The sequence below is a fragment of the Halichoeres trimaculatus genome, unplaced genomic scaffold (assembly GCF_033239565.1).
Source record: "Halichoeres trimaculatus isolate MK-OKI-2021-1 unplaced genomic scaffold, fHalTri1.1 fHalTri1_scaffold_2, whole genome shotgun sequence".
Lineage (NCBI taxonomy): Eukaryota > Metazoa > Chordata > Actinopteri > Labriformes > Labridae > Halichoeres > Halichoeres trimaculatus.
In genome coordinates, this window is record NW_027437180.1 from 17,028,596 (window position 1) to 17,047,644 (window position 19,049).

Consider the following 19,049-nt stretch of genomic DNA (forward strand, 5'->3'; position numbering starts at 1 on the left):
GATTTTGCATTCTAAAACATGGAATGAACGAATGATTCACTGATACAGCTGGTGTCTTGAGTCTGAAAATCCGGCCTGACCTAATTTCTTATTAGATAGCCTTGGTTTAAAGTCTGTAAGGACCTTCCTTACATCTTTCATGCCAAATTAAAACAACTGTGTGTGTTTCTCACTCTTGTTACCTCTGCAGCAGCAGTACGGCCGCATCCTCAGTCAGCTACGCATCATGTACACGGTGGGATACTCACTCTCTCTTGGAGCTCTGCTATTGGCCTTGGCTATCCTCATCACCTTCAGGTACAACATGATCCAGTAAGGCAGAGGGGGAGAGACGAGGGGGAGAAATAGGTAGAATGTAATAGAATAAATCAATAAGTAAACAGACAGAAGGAAAAGAGAATAACAGGAAGAGAAAGCCACCACTGAGAACAGATGAACAGCAAAAAAAAGATCAATAAATAAAAAGGAAGGATGGATAAAACTAGGCAACAACAAAGAAGAGGGCTGGAAGGGAATGAGAGTGGGAGAATGGGTGGACAAATAAAATAATGTGTTTGGAAAAAAAAGGAAAAAAATCTCAACGGGCGAGGGAAGGTAAAGTAAGACAGGCAGGAGAAGAAAGAAAACAAATAAGAAACATGGGAACGAAGAGGAGCACGGGGAGACTAGGGCAGATGGAGAAATGAAAAAAAAAAAACATAAAATGATGTTGTGTAAAGTAGTACAGAAGGTTAAATTCAAAACCCATGACATCCACACACCTGTGTGCCAGGAAGCTCCACTGTATGAGGAACAACATCCACATGAACCTGTTCGCCTCGTTCATCCTGAGAGCTGTGTCCATCCTGGTCAAAGACGCCCTGCTGACCCTCACACTGGACCCCGCCGGCAGCAGTGACACCCGGACACAAGATGGGGTCAACATACCGGTCAGAACAAACACATCACACCCACTGAAAATTATGTTTACCTGTGAAAACATGGAAACAGATATTTTAATTGAAATGTGCTGGTAATGTGGTAACATAAAATGGTACATGGAATTCATGTAATGAGCTTCTCAGTGTGTCAGCGCTATATTATGCACATCTAATTGGGTGCCACCAGTGTTCACAGACCTTAAAACCATTATTTGAAGGGCTCCCCCTGCTGACTGGCTGCAGTATAGCCAGTAAAACTTGTCTCCAAAATAAAGTAAAATGTAACATGAGTTATTTTGCTTACTCATATTTTTAAACATGGATGAAGTTATGGTGGGAGGTGATCGTACGAGAGCTTTGAACATTTTCAACCACTACAGATTCTTATGTTGCAGAAATCCCTGCATCTGTCTGTTTACGAGCCTTTTTAAAAAATTAAGTCATAGCATAAAGACCTTAAAAATTAACCATAACTTGCTGAAGGGATAGGCCTCAAACACCAAGGTCAGCAAACCTCCAGAAGGCTGACCAATCAGAGGAGAGGGGGTTTGTGAAGAGAGGAGCCTTAAAGAGACAGCAGTTAAAACAAAACATTTCAGAAAAATGCCGTGAAATGAGGGTTTTCTAAAGCACAAGTGGGAGAATAACAGGGATTTTTTAAGTTGTCAATCATGTTATGCTACTACGCGGGCACCAGCTGGACAGATTAAACCCTACAAAAGCATAATACCCCCTCTTTAAATGTGCACATGCAGAACATGAAGCATTTTCAGGATCAAGTTCACAATTAGACTTTAACTGTCATGTCCAGAAGTCTTGAATAAATAAAATGAGAGCAGTTGAGAAGTTCTTCTCACCATCATTAGCTGCGTTCCCCCTTTTTTGAAGAGTTGTGAATTTCCAGGCAGGTAACAACAGGAGGCTTTCTGTGTCATTTCACTCCTGGTCTGCCTCTGTTTCCTTTGCTGCTTCTCTGAACAGCATTTACAACCTCAAAGAGTGTTAAGTTTCTTTATCTGTTGGTTATCATTTTGTAATGAGCAATAACATTTCCTGCACTTCACTGCAGGTCAAACTTTTTAATCACACACTCACTTACTCACTCAGTAATGTTATTTAATTTTCTCATTGTAACCAATTAAAATTATTATTCATTAATATTAAAACATAATCTTCCTTCCTAGTCTAAGAGAATGGAGACAGATAGAAGGTATAAAAACAGGTCACTTGCTCATCAAACCCGGTGTAGCTGTTTTTTTTAATGAATAACAAGAAGTGCACAGTAGCCTGGCGTTCCTGAGCGCTGTGACACACAAATGAAAACTATTCACTGTGAATGAGCCCTGCACAGCCTTGAAATATTTGTTTTTTAATCAATTGTTGTGCTTCTCATTCAGTGTGTTATGTTACATGAAGGTTTTGTTGTGACATAAGTGCCGTGAAGGATTGTGAGCATGGAGTAAAATAACTGTTGATGCCAGGACTAATGGTTCATTGTGCAGGAAGGAATCGTTACCCTCCAAGCAGCAGGCGACAGTCAAGCTTTGAACAAGGTTTCATGCTGGAGCGTGACTCAGTATTTGCTTAAATGAGCATGAGCACGTTTCAGCTTTAAAAACAAAAAGTATGAAGCTTGTTTTGTGAATGCTCACCATCACTGTCCTGTGTCGTGTCAGGCTGTCACATGGTGCAGAGGGGCCATGGTGATGATGCAGTACAGTGTGATGGCGAACAACTACTGGCTGCTGGTGGAGGGCATCTACCTGCACAGCCTGCTGGTCATCACCGTGTTCAGCGAGAAGAAGTACTTCTACATCTACCTCGCTATTGGCTGGGGTAAGAAACATAACTCAACTAGTCTCAGAGGAAGTGTTTCAGGGTTGCACAGTCATAGCTGGAAGAACAATTTTTGCAATAAATAAGACAAACACTTGATTATTCTAGTTTTTGCAGAGCACGTGACAGGTGTGGTTTGTTTGACTTTCAAATAAGATGGTAAGGTGGTTGCAAGGTTATAATAGTTTTGGATTTGTCATTATAGTTTAGTTTTATTTAGTTTTGATTTTTGCAACAAGGCTTAGTTTTAGTTTAGTTTCAGTTTAGTTTCAGTTTTTCATACCTTATTAACCAGGTGCAGGTATCAAAAAGGTCAGAATATATATATTTTTTAATACTGTTTATTTTCAAGTCCAACATAGTGCTCACTGCTCAGTCAATGCTGATACCGAAATGTTGGCCCCTGCATTAAACACATGGAAATAATATAAACTTAATATAAAAAATATATACATAAATTATGTAAAAAAAAAAGTTAACCTAAATTACATAAAATTAATATAAATTAAAACTATATAAAACAATATAATATGAGCTTAAATATTTAGAAACTTGGACTCTAATAAGAAAGACAGACTTAAATACAATTAAAGTCAGACTCACATGGAAATAAACTATTACAGATGCTCTGATTCATTGCTCCACCACGTTTGGTCACAGCACAGAGCACAGCCAGTCAGTGCAGTAAACAAGCACGTCCCAGTACATCGCTATGATGGAGCTGTACGGCACTATCAACTGCCTAAAACTGTCATGATATTGGTTGGAAAAATATGTCAGATTAATTTAAATCCTAAAGGCTATTAATAGTCAGAAACTAAAACTAAGGGTATTTTCTCTATAATTGTAGTTAGTTTCAGTTAGTTTTGTGAACACAAGATACAATTTTAGTTTACTTAGTGTTTTTGTTTTCTTTTTTAGTTTTTATTAGTTTGAGTTAACTGCAATGTATCTTAAATTTTAGTTTTTGTTTTTAGTGGCGTTTTAGTTAAATATTATAACCTTGAGTGGTCGCACCAAAAGCTGACTGAGGGGAAAATCATCATAAATGGATTGCAGCTGCTGATAGTACCACACGTTGCTCTCCATTTACACCGATAACTACCCCATCTCAAAGCGTGTTGCCCACCAGGTACTGAGGGGAAGAATGGCCCATTGAGTTTTGCAGCTCAATGCACTTTGCTCTTGCTTTGCATCTAACTTGGTGAGATGAATTTAGAGCATTTATAAATGAGCTGTGTGTGCCAGTAAATCCTTGTCTAGCCTCAAGCAGCTGAATAAAGCATGTTTAATTGTAAATTTCACAGACAAACCCATGTTTTTCTACTTCATTAATGGCTAGCCTATATTACCCACAGTGCACCACACGGTACAATCAAGAACATCAGTGTGTAGTGCTGGTCACAGCTGATGTAGCCTCAAGCGCTTTCTCTTCTCACACCCCTTCTTTCAGACCTAACCACAGCTGACCCCAGTGACATCTTTTGAGGCGATGAATCATTTGTGAGCTCCCGCTCTGTAAAATTTCCCCATTTTAAGTGTGATTAATTATCTGTTCTTATGAGAATGAAATTTGTGATGGCCTAAGTTCTTCATGATGTACACAAAGAAAACTAAACATTAACAAGCACTCGTCCAATCAGCTGTTTTTGAAGCCCTGATTTTTAATTTTTTAACAGATAAAAAAAGGAAAAACCCACAGATCTGCATTACTGAGCATTTTTTAAGCAAAGAGCTTATCTTTTTTTTTTTTTTTTTTTTTTAACTAAATAAGGACATTATCATTACATTTTCAGCTCTAAAATAATTACAAAACTATCTTGAGGTTTCAGAGCACAGGTTCTGTTTGATGAAATGAGATTCCTCTCCCAGCAGAGATAAGAAATCATGGACTAGCCACTAGTATTAACTGTATTGTCACAATGATGTTGGTGCGTCAGTGTAGGCTGACAGGGCTGATAATGTCCAAAGAGGATCTGGGGTTTGAACAGATGGGGTTTTAATTTCAGCGTGCTTCACACAGTAGAAGACATTTTCATTTGTACACATCATTCAAGTTTTAAACAAACATGGAAAGAGATATTAAAACCCAGATCCTATAGTTTCACAGTACAAACAACTTCTCTTTGTATCATGCATCAATGTGTATTTCATTGTCATAAAGTTGTGTGTATGTGAAGTTAAAGAAAGCTTTCAACTGAAGGGCCCATGGGACATTATCAAAATCGTCACTACCACACTCCCATGTTAACTTGCTTGTTGAAATTCTGCTCAGACACACTTTTAATTTTCTCTCTTCATTCTCAGGTGCTCCACTCATATTTGTGCTGCCATGGATCACTGTGAAATACCTGTATGAGAACGAGGAGTATGTTTCTTTTATGGACACTTTCACATCATTTAAAAAGCAGTTTTGCATTGTACTAAACGTATGACAAAAATGTGTGTGTGTGTGTTTGCTTGTGTAGGTGCTGGGAGAGGAACATTAACATGGGGTATTGGTGGATCATACGCTCTCCCATACTGTTCGCTTATCTGGTAAGAGCACGCTTTATCTGTTGACCTTTTACGTTCATATTCTTTGTTGACAGTTTTGTCAGTGGGATGAGAGCATTGAGTGTGCATGTAAACAAGGCATAAGGCAAAAATGCAACTTTATTATTGCAAACGTTGTGATAGAAGACACATTAAAGCTAATCTGTGGAGCTTTAAGTGTGTTACAAAACAGACTGAAATAAACGATTAGGTCATCTTCAGAGCCTTTCATGGATGCTACCAGTCATCCTGGTTCTCCGTACATCTGGCCAGCTCATTGGTACTTGCACTCCTGTGCTTGTCTTGAGAACATCCACGTGTGTTAATGTTGAAAGGCCCTTATGACCAGCCCCCATGTGTTGGTTCCTGCTAGTCTCATCTTCCTAGCCGCTTTTTTCTCATTCACTCTTGGTGTGCCCTCATACAGAGTCCTGTTGGTAACATTTAGTCTTGCTGATGTTAATCCTGGTCTAGCATCCGTCTAAAGACTTCTGCAGTATTGGTTTTTGCACTTTCACTGCTGTACAGGAGAACAGACTCTACTGTTGCATAGAAAAGTCCAAGTTTGATTTGTCCGAGGAGGTTGGAGTTACATTTACTGGGCGTGCTGTTCAGGGCTCTCCATGCAAGTGCCTCCATACTTTCAGATCTTGCTCAGTTGAGTTGACCCATGAGCCCAGGTGCTTGAGGTCCTTGACCCTCTTTAGAGCAGTGCCACCTGTTGTTGTGAGAGGAGGATGATCCAACAGGATTTTATTGGTGATAACTTCAGCCTTCTTGGCATTTTCCTGAAGGCCAACTTTGGCACATTCTGACTCTACTCTGTGTGAGACCTCCTGGTCTTGTTCCACAGAATAGGGCAAAAGCAAACTGATGTAGTCCAAGTCAGTCAGGATTGCTGTGGGGTGTCGTCTTGACTTCCTTGGGTTGTGTTGTTATTGGGGAAAATGATGCCAAGACACATGGATTCAATCGATTTTTGCACCTCCATTTATTCTGGCACAGAAGATAATTTCAGCCTCCAGTAGAAACCCAACTCTTTTTTACATGGATAAGATAAAAAAGAGAAGAGGACATGGTATGAGGAACAACCACCAAAGAAGAAATTCACAGGAAGGAGAGGCTGCAGATATAAACCCCTTAGTTAAGTTTTCAAGGATCTTCGAGTTACATTCCAACACCTGCCAGGTATATCTTCTGTAGTTATACAAAAAATAAATACACAGAAACAAGTTTAACCCTGTTATACACACTAGTGTTTTCCTCTTGGATCTGAAAGTCAAAACTCTGCTGAAGCAGAAATCCATCTCTACCTTCATGCATTCACTTTAGGGGTTAGGCCTGAATCAGCTGCAGCAGGAGGCCCCGGCTCTCTCTCCCAACACCAAGGCTTTCAGACACAGTCCAGCCCTGGAGGTGTGTTCGGGGAGGGCTCCTTAGGACTCAGCCCCTTGCAGTACAACAGTGCTTTCATAATGTTCATAGCCTGTTTGTTGTATCGGAAATATCCAGAGTTTTCATTATCAGTGCCTTTTATAGAGTGCCATGAAATCCGTCCTCATCATCTGCACAAATACGCTCCACTGTTCCTTGAATCCATCCTTCTGTTCTGACAAAATAACCTTAGCACCGGTTGTGAAAAACATGTGCTTAGACTGTTCAAGTCCTTGGAAAGTCTAAATGTGGTGTGACATCTTTTTCCAGGCTCATGTTGTGGTGAGCGCCCGCACACTGGTCACAGAGCTTTTTTTTTTTTTTTTTTGAGTTCTTCCATTCATAAAGTATTTTAATTAATTTTAAAAGGATTTTCAATGAATGGTGTTTGGTAAAAAAAAAAAAATGAAAAAAGTAAGAAAATGTGATGAAATTAACTAATAGATAACAGCTCTGTTTAATCAGATTTTTGAACGTATTTTGATCAAGATAAAACAAAACTGGAGGCAAATTAATACTTTCCAAACTTTCTGCTCCAGGATGTGAGGATAGATAAGGATCAAATGATGTAAATGTGATTTATATAATCTCTCCAGCCTTCTTGTGCTACAACACGCAGACGTAATCTGTGGAATTTGTCTTGTATGTTTCCTTCCCCTTGTTTCCATAGAGGCAAACATCATTATAAATGGACACACGCATAATCATAAGTGCACATTAAGAGAAACAGCAGCGACCTTTGTGACCTCATGCAAAGGCGTACGTGTAAACACACACACGCACACACACACGCACACACACACACACACACACACACACACACACACACTAAAATATTCATAAACTTGCACATTTCCTGCACTGTGTCAGTTCTGAGGTCTGAGGTCTGTGCTCTGTGTGGAAAAATTGCTCTTAATTGTAATCACTGAAATAGCTGCTCCACAGTTGTGTAACAGACATTATGCCATTTGTCATCCTCCGACAACTCCAAACACAACCCTGCAGTTTAACCTTTGTTCTCACACACAGACACACAGGCACTCACACATACACACACACACACATCTTCACAACTAAATCAATTGGGCTTGTGTGAACAAAGTAGTTACCAAACTTGGAGTGCTTAGAACCTGAGAGCTGTTTTAACAAATGTTCCTTGTCACCAGGAAGCACTCTGCACTGGATCACAATCTGTGCTGTGTGTCTGAGTGTGCTTGTGACTAGGGCTGGACCTTATTGGTTGTGCGGAGGATTACAGCTCACAGGTGCTGTGAAGACTATCTGTTGATGTTGATACCAGGGACAACTATGGCAAGCACAGCAGCAATGTTTCCAGGCTCTCATAGCTTCTCTGTTCTGATTCAGTGGGCGTGACCTTCATATGTAAACGAGCCACTGCCAATACCGCATTGTAACAGAAAACAGCAGAGCTCGTTTACCGTAACATTACAGGCGAAAACAACAGGCTAACCGCAGCGAAAGTTAGCATCCTGAAGCTAACACAGAGACAGGGGGGACACTGAGGAAAAGCTCTTACATCTGCTCCACAGCACACAGCATTTAAAATACTCACATTTCCAGGGTCCGAGGTTTGTTGGCGGATGGTTGGTAACGCGCCTGCTACACTCAGTAAAACTGTGCATGTATGTGCTAGTCACTTCATGGCCGACTGCTTTTCCAACTTTGGACAGTACAACAGAGGGCATTTAGACAAAACCAGTTCAGGAGCTGATAATCTTATTTTTAATCGTGGAATATGAACAAGCAAATAGATAAAAGTGGTACTATTTCTAGATCACTTGTAAAGTCCTCTCAGGGCTTTAAGTTAGCTAACAGAGATGTTACAGACTTCACAAATGGGATAAATAGTATAACATGTTGCTTTCTTTAAAGGCTGATCTTGAGCAAATACCTTTTAAAGATTGCCTCCATCCTCTCTCTTATGTTTGTTTTTCCTGTCAAACATGTTGCTCTGTTTATTCTGTTCATCGTAAATTCAAAGGAATTTAGAATTTATCGCCCTCTTTAGACAACCTGGCAGTAAACTGTTGCTGAACAACACGAGCAAGTGTAAAGCCAAACACACAGAGTAAGCAGCTGTTCAAAACTCAATAAATCATGAGGGCTGTGAATAAACAAAATAAACAATTTCACTGTCTGTCTCAAGATATACTGTTTGTCTCCTCTTTTCTTTTCACATGTGTTCCCATAGTCAGTCTTTCACACAAAGCAGGTTGTGAGTCATGTACCACAACACTGGTTTGAGTCAGTGGCTCATTCATATCCCACAGAAAGACTTTGTACAGGGTGTCTTTGTCTCACTTTTACTCATGAAGTCATCCAAAATTACCCTTAAAAAATGAAGTTTCCATTGAATTTCCTTCTTCCTCTCTTCTGTGTTCAGATCAACTTCTTCATCTTCATTCGGATAATAAAAATCTTGATGTCCAAACTTAGAGCTCATCAGATGAGATACACTGACTACAAGTTCAGGTAAGAATTAACCTCATGTTTTATATAAAAAGAATTGGATTAAACTAATCAGGGGGTATTCACTCAGTAGGTATGTAAAATGTGTTTGTCAAAGGTTGAAAACTCCTCTCTGTGTCCCTTTTCTTCTCTGCCCTAGATTGGCAAAGTCCACTCTGACTCTCATCCCCCTGCTCGGGATTCACGCCATCCTCTTCACCTTTGTCATTGATGAGTCCGTCCCCAAGGGCTCCATGCTGCGCCTCATCCGTCTTTTCTGTGACCTGCTCTTCAACTCATTCCAGGTCGGAGATCAGCTCTGCTTTGATTTATTCTCACTGACGTCCTCAACATCGAGCTCTCTCTAGGTTTTCTCTTTGTATTTCAAATAGACAAGAAATACATTTAACTTTTTAGCCCCCCAAACTCAGAGCTTACTTTTGGATCATTTTAGGGAACAAAAAAAAATCAAAAATCATTGTTTTTTTTGTTTGTTTTTTTGTTTGTTTGTTTTTTTGTCACCTGAAGTGAAAAATTAAACATAAACAATTTGAAAACAAAGTTCCCGTTTGCATCCAGTGTTACTCATCATGCTTTGTGTTATAATGAGGTTAAACAGAGCTCTTTTAGACCATCTTAATTCCTGTAACTTAAAGAGTTTGTGCCTTAAACCCATAATGCCCCATCAGTAATTCTGTTCACACATTTCTAGCACCTCTACTGGGGTCAGTTTTGGGGTTAAGTGCTGAAACACACTTGAGCATGGGGATAGTAGGGATAGTGGACCTGGGATCAAACCCCAACCTTGCACTCAACTCTGTGAATTATCTGGTTGTCCCTAGTTTTGCCCTAGCTTTTAGGAATTTGTTAGATATGTCATGGTTGACTGAGTGTTTATCTCAGCCAGGTACTGTTTTTCAAGATTTCTGTTACATTCACGAGTCAGACATTTCAGCTAACAGCCTTTTGTTAAGAACAAAGTTGCACTTTAAACTTTTGAAGTTATTACTGTGTGTCTTGTGTTCCAGGGCCTGCTTGTTGCCATCTTGTATTGCTTTGTCAACAAAGAGGTAAGACTGATGTGCATTCATGTTGAGTAACACTGTAATTGAATTTCTCAACATTGGCACAGTTCCCATCTTTGTCTTTGTGGAGAAGGTAAATTGACTTGTTTCATTGACTGTGTGTCTGTTGCCAGATGTTATCACACTTTTGTCTGCAGAGTGGAAGAGACAAAATCTCATCCATCTACTCATCTTTTAACCTTTGAATGTTGACTTTGGCTCAAGAAGTCTGTCTAAGTTAGTGTCTGGTGACCATCATTCCCTAGGTGCAGTCAGAGATGCTGAAAAAGTGGAAGAGGTGGAGGCTGGGTAAGGACATAGATGAGGAGTACCGCCACACCCACAGCCACACAGCACATGCCAAAAGCGGCAGCATCGCCACGGCCAACCTGCCTGATCGCCATGAAAACAACGTCAGCGACCCCAGTGGTGACTCACCTCGCCTTAAAGGAGCTGAGCGAGGCCCATCCGGCTCCGCCGGGCCCGAGGAGAACCGGCGGCTAGTCGTCTCTTTCTGTAACGGGACAGAGAAAGGAGGACTTCGAAAGAGCAGACACAGCCTGCAGTTTTGTTTCCTACCACGAAGAGACGCCGCCACTCATGTCAGCACAGCCATGGAGGGCGTTTGTCTGGAGGAGAGGACGCAGTGCTGCAGAAAACCTTTGAAAAATGAGGAGTCTAATGTGTAAAGACAAGTTACTGAAAAATAACACTTTGTTCTTCTCTTAGTTTTCATTTTATACCATGGGCCAAAAAAGACAGAGGGTGAGGATGTGATCCCACTGATCAAGAAGTTGACCTCTGTGGGATGGTGAAGGAAATGTTTTAACTTGTTCAGCTGCAAACTATTATTTATTGGTTTTGGGACCTTCAGCATGTCTTACTTATTTGAGATGGTTAAAACGAAATGCGTTTGGTCTTAAGAGTGAGAGTATGTCTGTATGTGTTGGTGTTTTTGTGTGTTTGTTTGTGTGCATATTGAGGACTGTAATGTCAAAAAAACTTGCTTCACATTTCCATCTGCACTGCTATGAGTCTTGTGTCCTTGGAGTGAATTTGCTTTGTGGCAATCAGGAGCAAACACACTGCAGCAGCCTAACTTTTTTTTTCATCAGAAAACAAAGCAGTAAAAGAGAAAAACAAAAGAAATGTACAACACATGGCCTGTGCTTATGTGCCCCAACAAACTTTGTAACAAGTACAAAGAAATCCACAACTCATGAAGTCCTAAAATGTGGTTTTATTTTTCATTGTTGGGTGCACATTATAAATATCTGATGGGAAAAAAAATCTTTTTGAGTTCATAAATTATTTACTTATTGCCCTTTTTTTGTTCTTAAAAGATAATAACTTTGGGGAACAAGAAAATAACTTCTGTAAACTACACCATAAAATATGAGCCCAAGATAATGATTTGAGTGCACAAGAATGAGTTTATTATCTTGTGTGCAATTCACACAAACTCAACAGGTTTTGGACTTTGGGAGCCTGGTACATTTGTATAAAACTGGTTCCCTTTTTTTTTAAATAAAGAAATGGTCTGTTAGATAAGAGCTTGTTGAAAAATGCAGCAGCTGTTAACTGCTTAGCCCAGTTAGCAGGGTGTAAGATGTGGTGAGTCGATGAAACTGATGAATGTCAAGTGCTTCAACTGATGTTTCTCATAAAGAATCTGATTTTGTGCAAAAAGTTACTATAATTATGATTTCACCGGTCTATTACACTGTAAAAATGATATTTAAAATGATTTTTAACCAGCTGACCCACATAGAGAGGATATTTTACAACTTATTTCATCAGTTTCCTTTCAATTTACTGAGACTAATTCTTTGGTTTAAATGGTAGAAATGTCATGAAATACTATGACACCGACAGAAATACAAACTAAACATTCAAACAAACATCTAATATGTTGTTTTAACAAGTTTAAGCACATTTTTTATAACAACATTTAAAACTGCCTGAACCCAGTGAGGAAGCGGTAACTTCTAACTTACAGTCAATTCAATTTGATCTTGTCACTGTCGAAGCATCTTCTCCCAATCCACTTAATACAGGCTCCACACTCTTTTTTTTTTTTTTTTTGTCTTTGCCATTTTTTTGTCATGCTCATTTGCTTTTCACAATCTGGCTGAATTTGCGGCATGTTTCTCCCAATGAACTGTCTTTGTGCAAGTTGGTACTTGTTGGCCTCTGTATTCTGCAGTCATGGACTCAAATTTAAGGCACTGGTAAACAGTGACTAAAGCCAACAAGAGGATGGGAATGATATATTTTAGGGAAAATAACCCCACTTTTCGCATTATGCATGAATGATTTGAACTAGGCATTCAATCCATTTATTCATCCATTTTCCTGTGTTTATAATTGTACCATAAGGAGGGGGTATTGTGCTTTCCTGTATTTTAAACATGAATATAAGTTCACAATGCTGGCTGTTCACAATAAATAAATGACACTTTGGAGGGAAAGGCCCCAAACACCAAGGTCTGCCCATAGTTCTGCCCCCTGACAGGCTTCCAGAGGTCTGGCCAATCAGAGAAAAAGGGGTTTGTGGAGCAGGGAGCCTTAAAGAGACAGCAGCTACAAAATAGATAGAGGCTGAAATGTTGGTTTTCAAAAACCCCAATGTGAGAAGAATGGCGATTTTTTTTTTAGCTGAAAAATCCAGTAAAGCTCCTACAGGGGTACCAGGGGGTCATCATAAACCTTAAACAAAAACATTATACCCCCTCTTTAAAGGTTTAAACACAATCAACTGATATATCAGACATGAATTTTTACCCAACTTTTTAAATTCTAAAGCATTTATTTATTGATTATATTTTGACTAAAAAGCAAATGGGTAGTTGTGATCTTTAGTGTTTTACATAAAGCTTAACTCCCACATCAGAATTCTCTGATTGCTGCAGTGGACTTTATTTTTAATATTAATGAGTATCATTCCAGATGGCATGAGCGTATTCCTGTTTGTATGTTTTTTTACAGTTGACAGTATGTCTAAGCTAGAAAATCTTTGTTTTCCAGAGACATTCCTGACCATGACACAACTCCACATAAAGTATTGATGAACCTCTTGTTTCTGGTGCAGGGCTCAGATATCAAGACAGTGAAAGCAGCAAAGAACAAATATCTGTCATTTAGATTGAAAAACTGAATCAAAGTTTAGCTTGATGGCTCTTTACATTAACACCTAGTTTAGAAATGAGCTGAATTTAATGTTTGTATTCCCCAGATATGAAAGATTCTGGTTCCTGTGGACTATTCCCTTTGGGGGTTTTTGACCAGGAAAGGGAATAACTATCTGTCTTAAGTGCCAGAGGAGAAACTGTGCACTGTAAATAGTGGTAAAAATATAAAAAAGATGTACAGTTAAAGTGAAGAATATGTTGTTTTGCGTTTTTGCTTGCAGTCCAGGTGACTTAAAAAAAAAAAAAAAAAAAAAAAAAAAAAAAAGATGGAAAGAAACACAAAGCTTTTCATTTTGAGAAAAGGACTCTTGTTTCACAAATAAAATGAATGTACCAGTCCTGTTTTTTCAAATGTTGCTACTGTCAGGAGGGGCCAAAGCAAACAACGTCACGATGGACTGCAAATTGTTTTCTATAAAAGCCAAACTGATGTGTGTAATATGTGTCTGTGGATCTAATTAAACTCAGATGTGTCAGCCAAAATGTGTCAGTACAGAGTGCATCACTTTAATGTGTGTCAGAGACAGAGAGAGCTTTGTATCTTACAGGTTTGACTCCAGAGGCATCAGTGCACACTTTGTCAGCTTTCTGTTTCTATTGCAAGGGTCTGCAACATGAAGTTATTATGACTCATCCGTGTGTTCTTGCAGGGGGTGTTGAGCTGTTAGGAGCTGAATAAATAATGTTTTTGTGTCATACTGACATGTCAGATAATGTGGTTCTATGTGTGGTCATGTGTATGGTAATAAAATACAACAGGGAGCAGAAACCAATGCAGCAGCAGCTCTGTGCAGAGCAGGACAGAGACAGCACTGAGTGTGAGGACAGCTCGGAATAACTCTTAGGAGAATTACCTGACTTCCACTGCCTGTAAGCTTTGGTGCAAGGAAAAGATACATGTGTGCCACAAAGAAGAAGCAGAACTGACGAAATCTGGTTTTGGTTTTCTCTGGGACTATGTGTGAAGGTATAAATCACCGACATCACCTATCTGTTTCCGAATCAGATTTTCAAAACAAATTGGCTATCATGGCCATATTAGAAGTGACAGGGGTTGGAGTACAGCTATAGGGCACCTGTCAGTAACATGAGCTGAGCTGTGCCTCTGATTGGGCGAGCTCCTGATCTTAATATCCTCTAAACTGCCGAGTTAGAAAAAAAAAATTCAACCCCTCATACAGAGTGTGCTGATCATAGACTGTAAAACAAATTGACGTCATCTTGCTCGACTTCAAGTGAGGCTGATGCAAAAACTGCTCCCCTGGTGGCTGGCTGCAGTATAGGTCAAAAAATCTGTCTCTCAAGTCATTCAAGATGGGCTGTGGTCAAACTTTAAAAAATTGATACACGTAGAAATGTTTCTCATGTCCAATTGTTGTGGTGATTTGAAGATATCATTTGGCTTTTTTGTATTCAAGTCCTCTTTTTTCTGAAAAGTTTTGTTTGCATTAGTTATAAGAGGTTGTGTTTAACAATAATTGACAGCTGCCGTTCTCGTGTATTTTTTTCAGGGATTGTAAAATATGTCAGGAGGTAGAGCCAAGAAGAGAATGGACTCTCAAAAGAAAAAATATATATTTTGTTTTTGTCAACCGGTCCCACTCAGATTGTCCCAGAATCCCTCACAGTCTCTACTGTGCAGACTCTGGCTGCACAACTGCACAACTCACAAATTAGTGATTCAGACAGGGGACGTTTTGAACCAGACTGTAAATAGGTTAATTTCTGCTGTGAAAAACACCTTTTTTTTTTTCTTTTTTGACTTTGTGTGTATGTGACTCAAGCAAAAAATTGTATCATATTATTAGACCAGAGGTTGCATCTTGATGAATAAGTTCATCCAAGATTTATCTTCTGTTAACTTCAATTAATTTAAAGGTAGATAGATTAGATTTTGGTGACCTCAGGATTGGATCGCTGCTTTTTGCAGATGATGTGGTCCTGTTGGCTTCATCAAGCCGTGACCTTCAACTCTCTCTGGAGCGGTTCGCAGCCCAGTGTGAAGCGGCTGGGATGAGAATCAGCACCTCCAAATCCGAGTCCATGGTCCTCAGCCGGAAAAGGGTGGACTGCCCTCTCCGGGTCGGGGATGAGATCCTGCTCCAAGTGGAGGAGTTTAAGTATCTTGGGGTCTTGTTTGCGAGTGAGGGAAGGATGGAGCGAGAGAACGACAGGCGGATCGGTGAGGCGTCTGCAGTAATGCGGACTCTGCACAGGTCTGTCGTGGTGAAGAGGGAGCTGAGCCGGAAGGCGAAGCTCTCTGTTTACCGGTCGATCTTCGTTCCCACCCTCACCTATGGTTATGAGCTTTGGGTAGTGACCGAAAGAACAAGATTGCGGGTACAAGCGACCGAAATGAGCTCCCTCCGTAGGGTGGCCGGACTCTCCCTTAGAGATAGGGTGAGAAGCTCGGCTATCCGGGAGGAGCTCGGAGTAGAGCCGCTACTCCTCCGCGTTGAGAGGAGCCAGATGAGGTGGCTCGGGCATCTGATGAGGATGCCTCCCAGACGCCTCCCTGGTGAGGTGTTCAGGGCATGTCCCACCGGGAGGAGACCCCGGGGCAGACCCAGGACACGCTGGAGAGACTACATCTCTCGGCTGGCCTGGGAACGTCTTGGGATCCCCCCAGAAGAGCTGGACGAAGTGGCTAGGGAGAGGGAAGTCTGGGCTTCCCTGCTTAGGCTGCTGCCCCCGCGACCCGACCCCGGATAAGCGGAAGAAGATGGATGGATGGATGGATGGATAGATTATGTTTTTTCACCTGTTAAAATGGCGCAACTATGAAGTCTGACTCCTGAATTCAAACCTTTGCCTGCGTGTCGGTCATTTAGTTTCATCTTGGCATGAACGCCAACTTTATTTCATTTCTTTCTTTTTAAACGTTCATTTCTGATGCTTTCAGCATTCTTGAAAGGCAGACAATGTGTGTGTGTGTGTGTGTGTGTGTGTGTGTGTGTGTGTGTGTGTGTGTGTGTGTGTGTAGGTGTGTGTGTAGGTGTGTGTGTGTGTGTGTGTGTATCCTTAAGAAATTGAAAACTTTGAATAAAGGAATAATATAATCAAGCAAGCTCAAAAGATGATAGAGAAAAAGGATTTGTGACTTATCTCAAAAACACAGAGCTGCTTTTTAAGTTAAGTCTTGTTAACTCTTAAACTCTGAAGAATTAGAAAATATCCACGTCATAAAGAGTAGGCTTTAAATAAAACTATTGCAAAACAAAAACATTTTTACAACTTCTAGATGCAATTCACAAGATTCAAAACCATTCAACAATATGGAATTATTTAATAAAATATAAATGTACACATTTAAACTCATTTCTCTTAAAGAATTATCCAGAGTTTTCTTTGTGAGTATTTGGACAGGGTTTATGGATGTGTACTGTGGAGACGTTTCATGCTTGTATCGTTGCTGCAGTGGCAGGATGTTTGGTGCGGAGGTGTCAGCCTGAGTGCTCACAGCCGTCCATCATCATTGGCTGCTCTCATTATCCAGCTTTGACTCCTGTTAGCTGTCAGTGATATCAAAGCTCTCTTCAAGTTTTCCAAGTGTCTGTTGGTTTTTTTTCTCATTGGATTTTCTGTGCCTTCACAGTGAAGTCCACATTACCCTCAACACCTCAACCATCTCTTTGCAACTCACCTTCACATGGAAAACCTCTGTTTCAAGATCCTTTCTCAGTTACCACAGTTTTCATATAAATCCCTATTACTACCCACAGCCTGTGTGCATCGTGCTCTTGGGTCTACTATTATTCCATGTTTATTATTGTTGTCCAGATTATCGAACTATACGTTGTATAATTCAATCTACTCCCTCTGGAAGGGCCTCAAAACAGGAATGGCGGAGGACACAACTCGTTTCTTCTCTTTTCCTCGTTTATTTATCTCACACGCACATAAACGCAGGCTGGTAAAGACAACTAGGTTGTAAACCTGGAATGTACAAACACACAAAACTCAAATTTAGCTCAAATAAATCCACCTATCTTCATAAAGGCTTATAAACCACACTCACCGACACATCATCCCTGTCCTGAAGGTCAATGTAATGAAAATGAAACTATTGATTAATTAGGGAGGCAAAACCCCACCCACCCCATGCATACAGCATGTGATACGTGAATGTTACTTAAATGAACATGTAAGACATACGAAAGTTATACACCTCCCACTTGGTCTACTGATTCTGGAATCCAAGTAGGCCACCATAACTAGTAAATAGATATAACATGCACTATAACCAGTCGCATAACATTACATCTTTCAACATGAACATACCACTTTTCAATGTGAACAGTCATAAGCACAAACATTTCAATGTTCATTTTCAACACACATTGTCCATGATGTAACATCCAATACCGAAACACACCACGTGGCGGGGATCCATCACCGAAACACACCACGTGGCGGGGATCCATCACCGAAACACACCACGTGGCGGGGATCCATCACCGAAACACACCACGTGGCGGGGATCCATCACCGAAACACACCACGTGGCGGGGAATCTTTACTGTTCCTCCACTGGCAGCAGAACCACCAACCTCCTAACGTCCCTGTGGAGGATGGTGGAGGGGTAGTCTTTTACACTTTGTCCTCTTTTAGCCTGCCCAACGGAAACTGGACAGCTTTGACATGTCTTCACTCTCACATCCCGAACAATCCCCTTCACATCAGGACAGATCTCCACGACTCGGCCCAGTCTGAACCTACCCCTAAGTTCGTTCTGGTCAGCCAGCCACACCAGGTCCCCTACTGCAACATTTCTAATAGGGGTGTGCCACTTCTGACGAATGAAGAGACCCGGACCTGCCAGCTGGCTCCACCGCCTCCAGAACTTGTCGACCTCAATCTGGACCGCTCTCAGACGCACAAATGGGTAAGTTGGGTACTCAAATCCCTGGGTGTCTCCACTGCGACCTGCACGACCAAGAAGAAGGGAGTTGGGAGTGATGACTTCCACGGCCTCGTCTTGCAGCTGGACCCTGGCTCCAATTGGTCTCTCATTTGACAGGTTAGCAGCCAGGTAGAGGAGGGTCTGAAACTCCAGCGCTGTCAGGTCACCTTCTTTGCCAATGCTGCTTAATGCCCTCTTGAGCACACGAACTGCTGCTTCAGCTGCTCCATTTCGGTGGGGAGAGTCCGCTGGATGAAACACCCACGTCCAGTCGGTTCCTGCAGCTACTGCTTTCTTTTGGACCTGATCCTTATCGATATTACTTAAGAACTCGTAAAGCTCCTGTAACACTGGTCTGGCACCCACAAAGTTGGTTCCTTGATCGGACCAGAGCTTTCTTGGGTGACCCCTGAGAGCCGTGAAGCGCTGGTAAGTCTTCAGGAATCCTTCTGTTGACAGATCTTCCACAATGTCTGCATGCACTGCTCTCGAAGCCATACAGCTAAACACCACGCCCCAGACTTTCATCTTTCTTCTTCGTCTTACAGTGTCCCGGACAAAGTAAGGGCCGAAAAGATCCAGAGCAGTGAACTCAAAGGGTAAAGCTGGTTCAGTGCGTTCGAGGGGAAGTTCACTCATAACCTGTTTGCACATCCTTGCTTTGATCTTTCGGCAGTGAATGCAGTAGTCAATGATG

The 19,049-nt window shown here is 41.0% G+C and overlaps 1 protein-coding gene across 2 annotated transcripts in view; it reads left to right on the plus strand.

Moving 5' to 3' along the window:
* Positions 1 to 14,109, plus strand: part of gcgrb (glucagon receptor b) — a 78,047-nt gene extending 63,938 nt beyond the window's left edge. For both annotated transcript variants that reach the window (XM_074699066.1, XM_074699075.1), the window contains exons 6-14: positions 191 to 297; positions 773 to 929; positions 2,597 to 2,756; positions 5,064 to 5,124; positions 5,225 to 5,294; positions 9,130 to 9,218; positions 9,355 to 9,499; positions 10,223 to 10,264; positions 10,525 to 14,109. In XM_074699066.1, coding sequence (XP_074555167.1) covers positions 191 to 297; positions 773 to 929; positions 2,597 to 2,756; positions 5,064 to 5,124; positions 5,225 to 5,294; positions 9,130 to 9,218; positions 9,355 to 9,499; positions 10,223 to 10,264; positions 10,525 to 10,947 — 1,254 coding nt within the window. In that variant the 3' untranslated portion in view covers positions 10,948 to 14,109. The remainder of the gene's footprint in view (positions 1 to 190; positions 298 to 772; positions 930 to 2,596; positions 2,757 to 5,063; positions 5,125 to 5,224; positions 5,295 to 9,129; positions 9,219 to 9,354; positions 9,500 to 10,222; positions 10,265 to 10,524) is intronic.
* The last annotated feature ends 4,940 nt before the right edge of the window (positions 14,110 to 19,049 follow it).